At 37.0% G+C, this 16,416-nt stretch overlaps 1 protein-coding gene across 1 annotated transcript; it reads left to right on the top strand.

Annotated features, from left to right (window-relative positions):
- The first annotated feature begins 9,018 nt into the window (after positions 1–9,018).
- LOC127680596 (olfactory receptor 52N4-like) lies at positions 9,019–9,987 on the top strand. The gene has a single exon (XM_052176163.1). The coding sequence runs from the start codon at positions 9,019–9,021 to the stop codon at positions 9,985–9,987; it is 969 nt and encodes a 322-aa protein (XP_052032123.1).
- The last annotated feature ends 6,429 nt before the right edge of the window (positions 9,988–16,416 follow it).

Below are 16,416 nucleotides of genomic sequence, written 5' to 3'. Positions count from 1 at the left end.
GAGGAGAGAGGAGAATTAACCAAGTTGGGTAGGTAAGGAGGTGAGGATGCAGGGGGTAGATCTGAGAGCCATTGGGGGAAAAGTTGAATATTATCAAAATTAAAGACGACTAGATAAAAAAAAATGAAATTTCCTCCTGAATATTATCAGACAACTGTGAATTAAAGCTGGATATCAACAACTGAACAAACAAGCAAGGAGCATGCAGGGTCTGAACCTAGACCTCCTACACATTTGGAGATGTGTGCTTGGTCTTCATGTGGCTCCCCTAGCAATTCACGAGGGGGCTGTCTCTTGACTCTCTTGCCTATAACTGGATACCCATCCTCCTACCTGGACTGCCTGGTTGGGCCTCTGTGAGAAAGGACATGCTTAGCCCTGCTGGGGCCTTGCACTGTCTTTACAACATAGTCTTTTCATCCTGCTACACAGGAAATTATTCATTGATTTTGCTGTTTTGGACTCATCGCTGTCAATATAAAGATATACAATTGTTTTTTGTGTGGTGATCATGTAAACTTGCTAATTTCTAAATAGAATGTAACAGTATTATTGGATTATTAGATTTTTCTATACGCACCTGTTAAAAATAATATTTTCATTTGAAAACTATTTGATAATAGAAACAACCCAAATGTCCGTCCAATGCTGAGGTATAACAAAAAATGAAAATCATCAGAGCCAGAGGTTATTCAGTAATACAGAAATGGAAAATTAGTATTTGCAATAATGGGATAGACATAAAAATAGTGTATAATGCCATCCATAACAAATGTCTTAAATAAATATATTCATAAAACACAGGAATTGCACTAAATTTTGCTGGGTTGTTTACATCAAAAGGTAAGGTGCTCAACACAGTTCTTTGTGAATATCATTTCTATAAAAAAACAATGAGTTGTAAAAGTGTGTTAAAGTATGGAGGCTGGAAAGATGGTTAAACTGTTAGAAGCACTGGCTATTTAAAAAGAACACCCACATGGCAATTCCCCATGTTCTGCTTCACAATCCACTTTCAAGGGATTCAGATCCCTCTTCTGGCCCCCTGAGTTAGCAGGCACAAACACAATGCATTTATATACATCCAAGCAAAATAGGGATACACAGAAAATAAAATAAATACATTTTATTAAAAAATTCTCTACATGAAAATTTTAATTTTCTTGCAAAAAATAAGAGGCTATATAAGAAAATAGAAATATTCACATTTTAATATTATATCATCTAGGCTTCTATTAAAACCTATAATTTATGTTTATTAAGAAATTAGATAGTAGAGTATGGCACATGACACATGGATCATAGATGTGTATTGACAAAAAAATAAAATTTATTGTTGCATCATATAACTTAAGGTTGCTTCTTATCTCCTTCCAAATGCATTTATACTTTTCCAGATTTATTAAAAAATATAACATTATTTATATTCCTCAAGGAAATATAAAATTAAAACCAACCACTGACAAAATATTTCTATTCTCACCATTTCCATTATTACCATATTGTTTAGCATCTACTTATTTCATATGAGTATATACTCTTGAATGTTTGACAAATTTTGACAATGCTTTTATATAATCCCCAACCTCACTATAAAGTAGACTCTACTAAAACTAGAGCCTATGTTGTCTGGTCCTTTTGATATGGTTCTTTCTCTGACTTTGGAAATACTGAAAATTTGGTGGTATAAATGTAAATATAGACATGTAAAAATGAATAAATAAGATACCACATGGGTATGTACATATTAGTGGTAGTAAATTCCATACTAATTGCTTTCAGCAACATTTCTGTTTGTATCTTTTCTCCTTCTTTTTCTTCTTCTCCTCTTGTCTTATTGCTCTAGCTTAGACTTTAAGTACTGTATTGAATAGGAGGAAAAGTGATATCTTTTTCTTGTTTTGGATTTTAGTCTTGAGTTTTTCTCTATTGAGCAAAATGTTCCTTGTGGGTTAGATGTATGTTGCCTTTATGATGTTGAGATATGCCCCCATATCCCTATATTCTCTAGGATTTTTAGCAGGAAAGGATGATGTATTTTGTCAAAGTATTTTTTAGAGATGTAATAAAAAGTTTATGGGGTTTCTGTACTTCATCTTATTTACAGGGAAGATTCTATTTATTGACTCATGTATGTCAAAACATCCCTGCATCTCTAAAATAAAGGTGACCTGATCTTAGTGGATGATTCCTTTGATGTGTTTTTAAATTCAGATTGCAATTGTTTTATAGATTATTTATCAGGGTATTGTATCATATTTACCAGGGTGTGTAGCAAGGAAATAATCACAACTTTGTAGTCAAGGCTACAGTCCATGATTTTTATAAAAATAGCTTCTGTTTATTTTTTCCTCTTATTTATACATGTCAACAAACTAACATGTCCTTATTTATAATCCATCCAGGATTTCATGTCCTCCCTTGGTATTGTACCTCCCGGATCAGTGCCTTCATTTCCAGTGTCCCCTTGGGATATGGGACACAGGTTTTCTTTTAAAGACTGAGTGCAGTAGTAGTTTCCAAGATATGTAGAAGCCCAGGGCTATGAACATGCTTGCACTAGAGGATGATGACTTTTCCTTTTGAACAAGACCCTAAATATCTGACCATGCTGTCTTGATCTCAGAGTTTCACTGCACAGAAACTAGGTATTGATGGATACACAATGGTAGAAGGGTGGTAGCAGGATAGTTTTAAGGCAGCATGACATAGTGGAGAGAGGATTTGACTACTTGTGACTTGGTTATTTTCTTAGAAATAGAATTTTGATTCTACTCACTATTTTGATAGCAGAAGCATTCGGGAGGATTTGGGCTGTTAATTCTCAGATCCACAATTAAGTTAACTTTCCCTGATGATTATGACTAGTTATATATATTTACCATAATCATATAGAATTGATTGGCCCTTATAGAAATCAGGTACAAATTACCCCAAGAAGAAATGAAGAAGAGCTAAGTTATTGTGTTTGATAGTCAGAATGCTATTGTCTCTGACCTGACTTCCTCTTATTTCCCAAATGAGTACAGCTTTCCATTTGTCTGACAGAAGACTCATCTATGATTGTAGTCCATTCTGGTGACACTGGAGGAACATACTATCATATGAAGTTAAAACTGTAGATATTAAAGATGGCTTGTTTGAGGAAGTGCCATCATTGTCTATGGTATTTGTAACAAAGATCAGACATCTCATGATATCTGAATTACAGACCTTCTTTTCTGTAACTGAGGCTGGACTGGAGCTCACTGTGTCACTCAGGCTTCTTGAACTCATGGCAATCCTTCTGCTTCAGCATCCCATATATTGGTATTATAGGGGTGAGCCACCATACCTGGATAGAATAATATTTTGTAAGTAATTATAGCTATGTATTAAATGATACTAGTTCAATACATTTATCTATTCACACTCAAAATAACGCTGAGTTAATTCTTTACATGTGTGTTTAAATTATGATATATTGAAATTGATTTTGGTAAAATGTGTTTTGTGATTATTAATTCTTACTTTGACATAAGTGATGGTTTCTTGATGAGTTTTCTATATGTATTCAGAACAAGATTAAAATAGTTTCAACCTAGTTTTCATAATTAAAGCTGTAGTACAAATGTAGAATGGCTTGATGGAGGGTATGAAAATACTCTTCAGAGTACAGCACATATACCAGAAATACCTTTTCTATCTTTGAATCATAGATTGCTATGCTTGCTCTAATTTTACTATTTGCTTCTTTTTTTTTATACAGCTGCTACACAAAGTTCTGCTAGTCAAGGACATTAAGAAACAATGAGTGATGAGATACTCCAGGGCACACTACACAAGTGTTCATGAAAATGAACTTAATCTTCCATTCTGGTAGTCAATTATATGTGTGTATATCCTAGGTGCATGTGCATGTAAGTATATATATACACACAGATAACTTATAACTCTTTTCTTTTAATAAGATCTGTGAAAGTAATCTGAAAAACATAATATATGCAAAGTGTAAAGTACAAAGTATACACTTACAAGTCTGACAAAAGAGATGAAGGAGCATTTTAGTATTCATGGAAACACAAATATTATATAGACTGATATTTTCTTTTGATAAAAATGCAACTTTAAGGCTCTTTTAGCCTTCTTGGTGTTTGTTGAAGACCAATTATTAATGGGAAAATAGAAATTTTCTATTGAAAATGCACCAAGAACTTGATTATGTGATTTATGTAATACCTCGGTTTAAAAGTCTGTGTCCAAAGTAGGAAGAATATTATTAAAAATTTTAACCTAGAGACAAATCAATGCAGTATATCACCTGGCATTGTGCTCCACTAACCACTTTTCTTCTTTAGGGGAGAGGTATTTTCATTATTTTATTTTAATATGTTTATCACTCACCCATAATTTATGTATAATTTTAATCATTATGTATTTTTTGTTTTTAAAACTAACTGAATTATGTTTGTGGTACTAGTCAAATAATTTACTTTTAAAGGAAACAGTTGAATTTCTTTAAATCTTTTTTCTTTCTATTTTGGGAGGAGTCTTTTTTAGTTTAGATCTTATGAGCTTTGGAGAAATTTATTTTTCTGCTTATTTATAAGGTACATATTATATTTTTATGTTGGTTCCTTTTTATTTCCCACATAATAATATTAGATTGTAGCTTAATAATGTTTAAAGTCAGTTTAAATTTTATTAATCTGGTTATCCATTCAAAAATACATTAACAGCTAATAGGTGTCATTTTACTGCAAGTAAAAATAGTATTTACTTTAAATAGTATTTTTATAATATTAAGACATTTAAATTTATAAGTGATATTAAATTATAAGACCATTTTATACAATCAAGGTGTTAAAATTACAAAATAAGATTGATCAACCTGATACTTTACTAGCTACCACACCCAGCCTTGATATGAGGGTTTATACTAGTCTTATTGTATATTGCTATGCTGTGTTTTCCTGGTATCCCTGGGAGGCTTGCGATTTTCTGAAGGGAAACAGAGGAGGAGTTGATCTGGGGCAAGGGGTGAAGTTGGGAGGAATTGAGGGAGTCAAAACTGATGTTGAGTTGAATTGTATGAGAGTATGATAGATGGGTAGATAGATACATAGACAGATAGATAGATAGATAGATAGATAGATAGATAGATAGATAGATAGAAAGATAGAAATATCTAAGTGACATGAATAGGCAAAATGAAATCATCAGGAAAGAATTCTCTGCCCCTGTCCATCAGGCAGGATTGTAATCATATTTCATCTCCAAGAATAAGAAGCTTGTCTTGCTAGGCCCCAAAGTTTTCTTTAGCTTTATAATATTCCAGAATATATATTGCAAAGAACACCATTATGAACATGTATATAACTCAGCAGTGACTCTTGCAATAACTGTAAGAGTCTGGTAGCACTCAGTGCAAACCCATAGAGGCAAACCAGGGAGGGAGGGAGAAAGAGTGAGAAGTCTTCAGCGAAGGAAGGTCCTTATGTAAGAACCCAAGCATACCATACCATTTATGAGTCATTTATCAAAGAAGTTTCTAGATTTCTAAAGCCTCATAGTCATATAGTGTTACAGACAGCGGGTCTGCTGTGGGATAACCAGGATTCTCTGGTCCAGGCAGGCACAGGTCTGGCTGAAATGGCAGACAGAACAAACCACACACACACAGAGGTGGTTTGAATCTGAATGTATTTTGGAGCTCTAAGGCAAGGATTTTTATACAGGAAGAGTTGGTATTACCATTTCAAAAGATGTAGCCAGTGAGGCAGGCACAATTATCATAGCCATTTGGTACAAAGAAATGCAAAATCAATCAGGTACAAAGTTTCTCAAGTAGCAGATACAGAAGATCAATTTACAGATGTCATCAAACTACCTGATTAGAATACAGAGTCACTCATAGTTTACAGTAAACCTTCAAATAATTTGAAGTTTCTTATACCACCTGGGTCTTTTACAAGTTCTTGTGAGAAATCCTTATCTACATTTAGCCTTCTACCTTGTAAAACAAAACTTTCTGACTTAATCAATGCTTTCAGTATCAGAGTGCCAGAGCCATCCTCATACACATACGCACAGCCATAAAAACCTACATGTGGTTGGAAGGTTGTAATTATGTAAACAGCTATGAGGCAAAGCATTGCAATTCTTAAAAGGGAGTTTGGTGGTCAGTGAATCGACTTCAAAGACCAGATTATCAGTCAGGCCATAGTAATCCCCCTGAAGAGAGAAAAGGAGGAAGTCAGGGCAAACTGCTACTTGAGAACTATGGGCCCATCTTAAATAGCTAGGAAGTAGGAGAGTATAGTAAACTGCCAGGTGAGATTTTCAGCTTCTAAATTTACAGAGAGTTCCATTATTCCCAGGAGACATTTTTCTTTTTTGCCTCTGTCTGTAGAATATCATTTTTACAGACTTCACTGGGCCACCACGGCAATATAGTCATCATTAAAGTATAACCTTACTATAAAAAAACAACAACAACAAATCATCTCATATTGGAAGACCCATAACAACTAGGGTATAAGGAAATATGTCATAAAATAAATTAATTAAATTTGGAATCTAGAAGAATAATACCTACAAAACAAACATATATTGTGATGGACAATTCTGTCAATTTGACAAGACTTAGAATCTGGCAGACAAATCTTTGGGCATGTCTGTGACTGAGGTTCTAGATTGACAATACCTACACTGAACATGGGTGATATCATTCTATTTCATGGGGCTTCAGAATAAATAAAAGCAAGAAACCAAGCAGAACACTCAAAGTCACCTTTCTGTGATTTCCAACTGTGGGTGCAATGTGAGGATTGCCATATAAGGCCGCCCATGCCTTCCCTGACATGGTAGATTGAATCTATGCCCTCAAACTGTAAGACAAACAACACTGCCCTCAATAACTTACTTATATTGGGTATTTGACCACAAAATGAGAAGAGTGAATTGTATGCTTAAATAGTTATTGCCACATTCACATAAAACAGAAGGTTAAATTTTGTCATTAATGTTTAAGGAAGTCTCTGTACATTACTGGCATTTACTCCATTACAATGGCTAGGCTACAAAACTATTGCTAAAATTATAGTGGGGATCAAGTCTGTGAATACATATAAAGTTCTCTACCTGCTATATAGTAACATAATATGATCTAGTAACAAAAACCAAGAAAAGAAAGAATGCATCCCAAGCATCTGTTACATCATTGATGAGATGACCTAAGACCTTTTCCTTTTAACAGGCATGATGGAACATATCAGGAATCCTAGTCATTTGGAGACAAAGCGCAGGAAAGATTGGGAGTTTAAGGTCATTTACAACTCCGTAGTGAAATTAAAACCAGGCTGGGCTATATCAGTTCTTATGTTAATAAAAAAGAAAGTAAGAAAGGCAGGAAGGAAGGAAGAAAAGGAAGGAAGGAAGCAAGGAAGGAAGGAAGGAAGGAGGGAAAGAAGGAAGGAAAGAAGGAAACTCACAAAATCAAAAGAAAACAAAATAACCAAATGGCAGTGAGTCTAGTTAGAAACAATTGCATAAGATATACACTACCACTATGAAAAATAACAAAGCAGACTATCTATTGTCCTTTCTCACTGTTACTCATGAACTCCATGGTAAGACTATTGCTGAAGCACCTCATATCTGGGCTTTAGAACACGGAGAAATCATGCTGGTTGTGACCTGGAACTTCTCCCCTACCAGAATGTACTGCACAGGTTGGTAGGAGAGAAAAGCCATCAACACTCTAAGCCATCTGTGAATCCTGCAAGCACCATCAAGACTGACTTGGCAATATACTTCCATTTGGTATCTTGAATGTTATGAGGATAATCAATTGATTTTTTTTATTGGATTTAGGCCTCATTCCATGGGATAATAAGTCATGCTTGGTACTGTAAAAGTGGTCATGAACCTACGACAAATGGGCACATAGCATACTAGTAGAGATCTTACACGGTATCCTTTTGTAAAATGGATATATTAAACTACCTTCTAACTTATTTGTATACCCATAGGTTAATATGGCTGCCAATCCTTACTTAGAAGCCTGTTTTAGCAGTGAGCAGCAATTAATACAGAAATAATTGATCAGACTGTAAAGAATGAGTAACTGTGGGGTGTTCAGTAGTAAAGGGGACAGCTGTCACTCCTCTCATGTCTGAGGGAAGATTGTGGATAACTGACCAGAAATATTCTAAGGACTGGATTATAAGGAGGGCTGTTATGAAATAATGTCTTTTAGAAATAACAGAGCCATTGCTCTCATGAACTCATAGCATCTTGCACAAGACCTAGCAAGCCAGTCTTTCAGCATGAATGAGGGAAGAGTCCACGAAGACTCACGGCTAGCTGAGAAGCATTCATAGTGAAAAGGCTACCAGAGTAGGGAGGTTCAGTGTTCTTTAGGTAAGTGGCATCTTGTATCTTACCCATACTCCAGTGGATTATGCTGTGAACATTCATGGACAGTAATTATGATAGGACACGGTGGGATATAAAAAGTGTTCACGTTAAGGTAGGGTGTGAAAAGTGAGTTCTGGGTGGACTTATGGAGAGAGAAGAAGAGATATATAGTAAAAATACATTGTGTATGTTTGGAATTCTCAACAAATTAAAAGTACATAAAATAGAACAACGAGAAACTTGTTATTTCTCCCTCCTCTCTGGTTTTAAAAATAATATTGATAAAATAAAGCACTTAGTACTTGTGAAACAAGTATCTGTAGAAGTAACGGGCAAATTAATAACTCAACAACTTACTACTTATAATCTAATATTTTGTGTGGGAATTGATTCGAAAGCCTTGAACATTCTAAGCAAATATTCCACCAATGAGCCCTATTCCTGTCTTTAAATTTTTATTTAATTAATTAGTTGTTTGGTAGTAAAATGACTACTTAACAAACAGAGAAGAGAAATGAGGATTTATCTTTCTCATTTATCCTAATCTTGGAAGGTTTGACTGTCATACAAATAAAGGCCCAAACTTCATAAGCCACTTAAGATGATGCCAGGATCAGCATGCTGCTGCTGAATCAAACAGAGGTAACCCCAACCTCATTTATTCTGAATGGAATCCCAGGTCTGGAAGACATGCACATCTGGATTTCCTTCCCATTCTGTTCTATGTATGTAGTAGCTGTGGTGGGCAATTGTGGACTCCTCTACCTCATCTTCTTTGAGGACACCCTTCACAGGTCAATGTACTACTTCTTGGCTATGCTTTCCCTTACAGACCTTGTTATGTGCAGTGCTTCAATACCCAAAACTCTCTGTATCTTCTGGTTCTACCTTAAGGAAATTAACTTTACTGATTGTCTGGTGCAGATGTTCTTCATCCATACTTTCACAGCAATGGAATCTGGGGTGCTCATGCTCATGGCTCTGGACCGCTATGTAGCCATCTGCTACCCTCTGCACTACTCCACCATCCTCACCAATCCTGTCATTGCGAAAGCTGGCCTTGCTACCTTCTTGAGAGCTGTGGTGCTTATCATTCCTTTAATTTTCATCACAAAACATCTGCCCTTCTGCCGAAGCAATATATTAATACACCATACCTACTGTGACCAATTATCTGTAGCCAAGGTCTCCTGTGGGAATATCAAGGTCAACATTGTCTACGGTCTGATGATTGCTCTCTTTATTGGGGGTTTTGACATCCTGTGCATCACTGTCTCCTATACCATGATCCTGAGGGCAGTGGTCAGCTTATCCTCAGCAGACGCTAGGCAGAAAGCCTTCAGCACCTGCACTGCCCACATCTGTGCCATTGTTTTCTCCTATAGCCCAGCCTTCTTTTGTTTCTTTTCCCACCGCTTTGGGGGACACATCATCCCTCCATCTTGCCTCATCATTGTGGCTAATCTTTATCTACTTTTGCCTCCCACTATGAACCCTGTTGTCTATGGAGTGAAAACAAAGCAGATACGAGACTGTGTCATAAGGATCTTTTCATGTTCTAAGGATGTCAAATCCCACAGCATATGAAAAACATGTTGATCAGGAAAATGAATGAAAAGGGAAGAAATGTCAAGAGAACACAAGATCATATGTTTAAATACAAAACCCATATGCTCTTGTGTTTTATTCTTGGTCCCCAAATGGTTATGTTCTTTGGGAAGGTTCTGGAAACTTTTCAAAGTAGGTTCTCAGTGGAGGAATTAGGTTACTGGAAACCCAACTTTAAAAGTCATATGCCATTCCCCTCTCTATGTACTTTCTGTTATGATGTGAAGACTTTCCTCTGTCATATTCCCCTGCTGCCATGATGTTTTTCTAAATACATAAACTGGGACCTAGCAATCAGAAACATAATCTTCTGAAATCATGAGAATAAATGACAAATCCCTTACTTCAGTTTTTCTCACAGGTGTTTTGGTTGTAACAACAAATAAAATATCCCAAGAGGGGATCCAGGAAAATGAATAGGAAAAAAGACTTTTGTCACCTGTGTAGTCAGGGTCTAAAGGTGTCTCTCTAAGAAATTAACTTTGATCATGGCATGGAGGGTGTTCAGTAATGCATTCTGACTAAACTGATTTTCAAATGTCAATGTCATGGCCATGTTCTCTGTGTTTTTCTCCCTCCCTCTCTGCTTTTATCCTCAGTACAAATTTCCATGAAAAGATATGAGGAGAGTAAAAAGAAACTAATGTCAACCTAAAGTAATGTATTAGAAGAAACAAATAAGGGAGAGGGAGATCAGATTACATATTTTGTCCTCTTGCCAATTAGCAGTCAGAATGTCATTGCAAAGGCAGTGGTTGCACTCTACTGAGAAATCTGTGTATTGAGAAATAATCCTCTCATTACATCAAGTTGTCTTACTAAACCCGAGGATGGAGGAAAGTCAGATTTTCCATGTAAAACTTGAGCCTTTGTTGCCAGTTGTAAGAAGTAGATTAGAAAGATATGTTGTGAACATTATAATCACTTAAAATATGTATTTGTACTGATAAGTTCAGAATATAGACTATATAAGAAAAAACTCCGAGAAAAAGAAAAGACAATCATTTAGCCTATACAGGGCAGAAGCAAACTAAAATAAATTAACCAAGACACCAAAGTGTAAACTAAAAAAGAAAAATAAAAGGTGTCAGAAGAGAAGATAATGCAGTCAGCCTGATGCTACAGGGAGTAAGATGGACAAGTGAGATAGCAGCTGCCAAAGAGATACCCTCAAACTCTAGTCAAAGAGCTACACAACACAGGAAACATTAAAAATACAGTGTGAAAGTTCACATGCCAGTCACAGGGAATGACCACAGCTACACTTAAGACCGAGCAGGAAGTTGGTATTGTAACTATCAGTAACTGATGTATTTAGAGGGTGGGAAAAAGTGGAAGACAGGAGGAGAATGGTGCATACAGTAGCAGCAGAATGAGAAGAGAGACTGGGGATACTCCATTTTGTTTTCTACTAGAAGAATGAGTTACCATTTTCAAACAGAATCTTTCTGAATTCAGCAGTTCAGTATCCAAAACCCTTGGTGAACTGCACTGCAAGGGAGTCATATCAGGTTTCCCAGAGTTATGTCCTGAAATGTGCCCAGCAGGTTACTTGTAGGATGTAATGAAGAAGTTTGCATGCAAATCTCTAAGTATTCAGAAACAGAAATCTTGTTGGATACAACTTCCTCATAAGAAAAATAGGAACATGGTCCAAAAGCCTTCACAGCATTAGAGAGGACAATCAAGAGGTGGGACAAGCATTGCAAGCAGGCCTCTGCAGGGATTCACAGAGCCTTGACCTTATCCCCAAAAGAATCTTCCAATGGTGGAACCAGCATTTTGACTTAACTTCAGCCTTGCAAAGGACCACTCAGGTGTATAACCATATGGTCTGGGAAGGAACAAGAGAGGCTTCATCCAACAATCAGACAAGACTGCCTCCAGACTCTGTACACCACCCACCTCCAGCCCCTTTGGATTTGCTTTGGCTTAACACTCAGTGTCAGTTAAGAAGGCCAGATCTTTTCTGCTCTGTTCTTGTCCTCTCTTTACTCCCAGTTTCCTTCTTTTCTCTTATTTTCATAGACTTCACATGAACACAGTCCAGGCTGGCTTATGGGCTCCCTATGTCTCAGCCATCTGAAATAGAGATTAGGTTATTTGGTTGTATTTCTTTGGTTATTTGTGCATCCTACCTTTAACCCAAACTACTTAATGCCTCCTTGCCCTGTTCCCTATCATGTCTATGGCTCTGCCTTCTAATCACTTTCTATCATCTATTTTTCTCTGTCAACACAGTATTAATTGCTAGTCTTACTCTGTCTTATTTCCTCCTCCTCCTCTTCCTCCTTTTTTCCTTTTCATCCTCTTCTTCTTCCTCTTCTTCTTTTCTTCTTGTTTCTTCCTTCCTCTTTCTCCTCCTCCTCCTTCTTCTTCTTTGCTCTCCACTCATAGTTACAGTAACAAATACCTAAATGTAAGTTATACTATAAGTGTTACTTTATTGCCTGAATAGATTGGTGTTTAAAGAGTGATTGTTATTTGATTTTCGCTATATCTTTCTGGTGGACATGCATTTTGATACTGATCATTATTATAGACAGTATTCTACTTTCAGGAGACTAATTCTACTGTCACGAATTCCTGCCTAGTATAGAAATGACACCTCAAAGTTAGTACAATTTATTCCCTCTTGATATGGCAAGCTCTTTCTTTGTTTGAATATGCTTTAATAATGCAACCAATACCCTGTACTGCCCAATACAACAACATAAAAACCATGAAAAAAAATCAAGACATAAACTACTGGTCTCACAATGATGTACTCAAACAAGAGTGAACTAGATGAAACCAACACTATTTTAAGCAATAATTAATGAAAACATTTAAAGAAATCATACAGAAGGCAAAAGAACTCTTGGTTGAATTCCAAGAAAGCACACACAAACAGCTGAATCATATAAGGAAGTCAATACAGCATGTAGAAGTTGAATTCAATAAAGGAAAATACTTGGAAAATAAGCCAATAAAATGGTCAGTGGAAACATTTACAAAAATTATAGGTTGAAGCAAGTAGCAGAGCTTAAAGACAAAGCAGAGTGTGATGCTTAATATTAATCATATCTGACAGAATCATGAAGGAAAATCTCTGAAGTCGTCTGTGTGGGACTATTTAGAAAAAGTTAATTGAGGTGGAAGGATACATCATAATGTCAGTAGTACCGTCCCATTACCTAACATACTTAACCTTATTAAAGAGAAACCTAGCAGGAAGTGAATATTCATCTCTCTTTGCTTCTGATTGTGAGGGTCATGTGACCAGCTGCCTCACACTGCAAACCTTATGCCTTTGCTGCCTGGATGAATTGTAATTTTAAATAAACTCCTCCTTCCTTAAACTAATGTTGTCAAGGGTTTTTTTCTTCTACAAATTTAAGAAATTTTTATCCACAAGCAATTTATTTAGAGGATACCAGAGGAAATATTGTACAAATAGCAAAATAAACATTTCCAAGAGAGCACAGGGATATAGAGTCCCAGAATAGTTAAATAAAGTCTAAGAAAACAACACTGTCAGAAGCCTTCAGTTTCTGGCCTCAGAATAGCAAGAGAGAGTTGAATTGCCAAAAGTCATCAGATTTTGGAACCTTTATAAGTTACTTGAATGCTAAGTGGCCCTTGGCACACCAGCAAAAAATAACAGGGATTAATAAACAGCATTCAATAATAACTCACAATAGTCTGAATTTTCCCAATAAAAAAACACAAACCAGGTGTGATGGTTTTTATATGCTCATCCCAGGGAGTGGAACTATTAGGTGTAGCCTTGTTGGAGGAAGTGTGTCACTGTGGGGATGGGCTTAGAGATCTTCCTCCTAGATGCCTGAACATGCCCAGTCTGTTCCTAGATTCCTTTGGATAAAGATGTAGAACCCTCAGCTCCTCCTGCACCATGCCTGGATGCTGCCATGCTTCTGCTTTGTTGACCATGGACTGAACCTCTGAACCTGTAAGCCAGCCCCAATTGAATGTTGTCATTTATAAGACTTGTCTTGATCATGCTGTCTGTTAACAGCAGTAAAACTCTAAGACAGAAGTTAATATCAGGGACTGGGGTATTGCTGTGATAGTCCTGACCATGCTTTTGTTTTGAAGAATGTGGATTTGGGCACGTTGGATTTGAAAAGCCATAAAATGCTTTAAGTAGAACTTAATGGGCCAGCCTAATAGGAATATGGAAGACAGTGGTACTGAGGGTCATTTGAACTGTGTAGGCCTGATGGCCCAAGAGGCGTTATTGGAGAAGAACTTTAATATGTGGCTAAGTGACAGCGCCTGCGCTGCCACGGTACCAAGTATTGGGCATAGGCCTGGAGGATTAACAAAAAACACAGACTCGGGTCATTCTGCAAGGAGAATGCTGAAGCTTTACTGAGAGACCAGCAATATACATACTAAAGGCCAGGGAAGGGAACAGGAAAAAACAATTATAGTCATAGGTCAGGCACCTGGGAAGTCCGTACCACACCGGGCAGGAGGGCGAGAATCAAGCTAAGCCACAGGATGTTTTGCTCTCAAGAAACCTGTGCAAACAGCTCAGCTGGGGGCATTGAGCCAAGCTCTCTGGTTCTCAACAACTCCCCCTTTTTTTATTTTTTTTTAAGAATGAATAGTGTCTGCCTTAGGACACCTTCCGTCCAACTCCCATTACCCGTCTCTAGGAACCTCTGCCAGTCCCAGAGCTCCTGTCTTAGGTTGGTGTGGACTGCAAAGGAGTTGCCCATCATAGACTAACTATTCTCAATACAGGCTGAGCCAAATTTGAGCAGAAGTATTATCCTGTGCCAAAGACATAAGCACTTGTTCAGTTACTGCTCTGGTCTGGTTTTGTTGTTTGCACATACAGTTTAGCAGGAACAATCCCAATGCGGTAGCTCCACAAGCCAAAAAACCCAGTGCCATAAATGCAGACCTTTTTAATCAGGGTTGGTGATAATGCCAAAGTCTCTCTGATGGTGATACAAGGTGACAGGGAATCTCCCTTCATTATTTAGAGGCATGGGCACAATTCCAGGAATTCTTCAACTACAGCAGTATCTTCATACTCGCAGTAGTTTGTCAATACACACAATCTGCTAGAACAATTCAATTTCTTCTTGTCTTCTTCCTGTTCATTAGAGACTTTTCAAACTATAGAAGAATGGGACTAAAACACATGGTTTAGTATTCAAGGAAACATTGCAGCAATAGTCATTCATTCAAACAATGAAACAAAGAAGTATTCAAGGAAACATTACAACAACAGTCATTCAAACAATGAAACAAAGACAGACACATGTAGACAAATTGGTGCACCAAAGACAACACATATAGAGGAAAGAGAACTTGTAACCAGTACAAATATCTCCAGTAGGGTCCATAGAGGAAACAGGACATCTCCATGTTTCCCCTTGTCCCTAGGAGAGTTTTGAAATCCATTTTCCTTCTCTCTCTTTCTCTTTTACTTTTTCTTTCTTTTTCTCTTTCTCGTTCTCTTTCTCTCTCATGTTTCTAAAATCCAATTTTGTTTTGTTTCTTACTATTTTATTTTATGCCCCATTCCTCTCACCTGATGCAGTTCTAGACTGCTGCTTGTTTGTCTAGTAAAATTTCCCATTCCAATTCGCTGTCACACCCTAGCTGATCTCAGCATCAGCCTACACTGATTCAGTCTAGCCGGTATCCTTTTTGCACCTCTGCAACAACAGCCTTCAAAAGATGACATTCATAGTGCTAACATTAATGCTGTATGTTGCTTACCATGCAGGATACCTAACTTTTTTCATTCCTGTGGATCTCCACCCAAGACAGCATCCTTTAGTTGTTCTCTCCATTTCCAAATCCCAATTTCAGGCTTCAATCTGTGACCACCGTTTAAACTATGCTCTAATATAAGATGTAAGGTAATATTACTCTGTTCTACTTCTAATTTAGCTGCAACCTTCTCTGTGGTCCTATTAGTAGAGTACACAACTGGCCACACAGTACTTCTTATCCTCACTGGCATCGAGACTGGTGGATTTTCCACAAAGCTCCAGTGAGTTTCTATCTATACCAGTGTTCATAATGACAGAACTCACACAGTGCTCAGGAACCCAGATAGGACTTTCTGCATCTTTAGGAAAAATACAAACAGAACCTCTTGTCCTGACCAACACTGGATCAGGACCTCTCCAAACTCCTGAAGATAACTCTTTCCATTTTACTAAACCCTCTGACTTCTTTGCAACTTTCCAATATCTGTCTGCAGCAGAAAGCTTATCTCTATCTATTAATAAAAAATTTAAAGTATAAAGAACAAAGGACAATCTAGCATGTGGAGAGGCAAACTCCCCCTTTGATTTTTCAAGATAATTTTTTTACAGTAAGATTAGCTCTCTCCACTATAGCTTGCCCTTGTGGATTATATGGAATCCCTGTTTTATG

This window comes from Apodemus sylvaticus, chromosome 1 (assembly GCF_947179515.1).
Source record: "Apodemus sylvaticus chromosome 1, mApoSyl1.1, whole genome shotgun sequence".
Taxonomy (NCBI): Eukaryota; Metazoa; Chordata; class Mammalia; order Rodentia; family Muridae; genus Apodemus; species Apodemus sylvaticus.
Note: the sequence above shows the minus strand (reverse complement) of the source record. Positions and strands in the feature narration are given on the sequence as shown.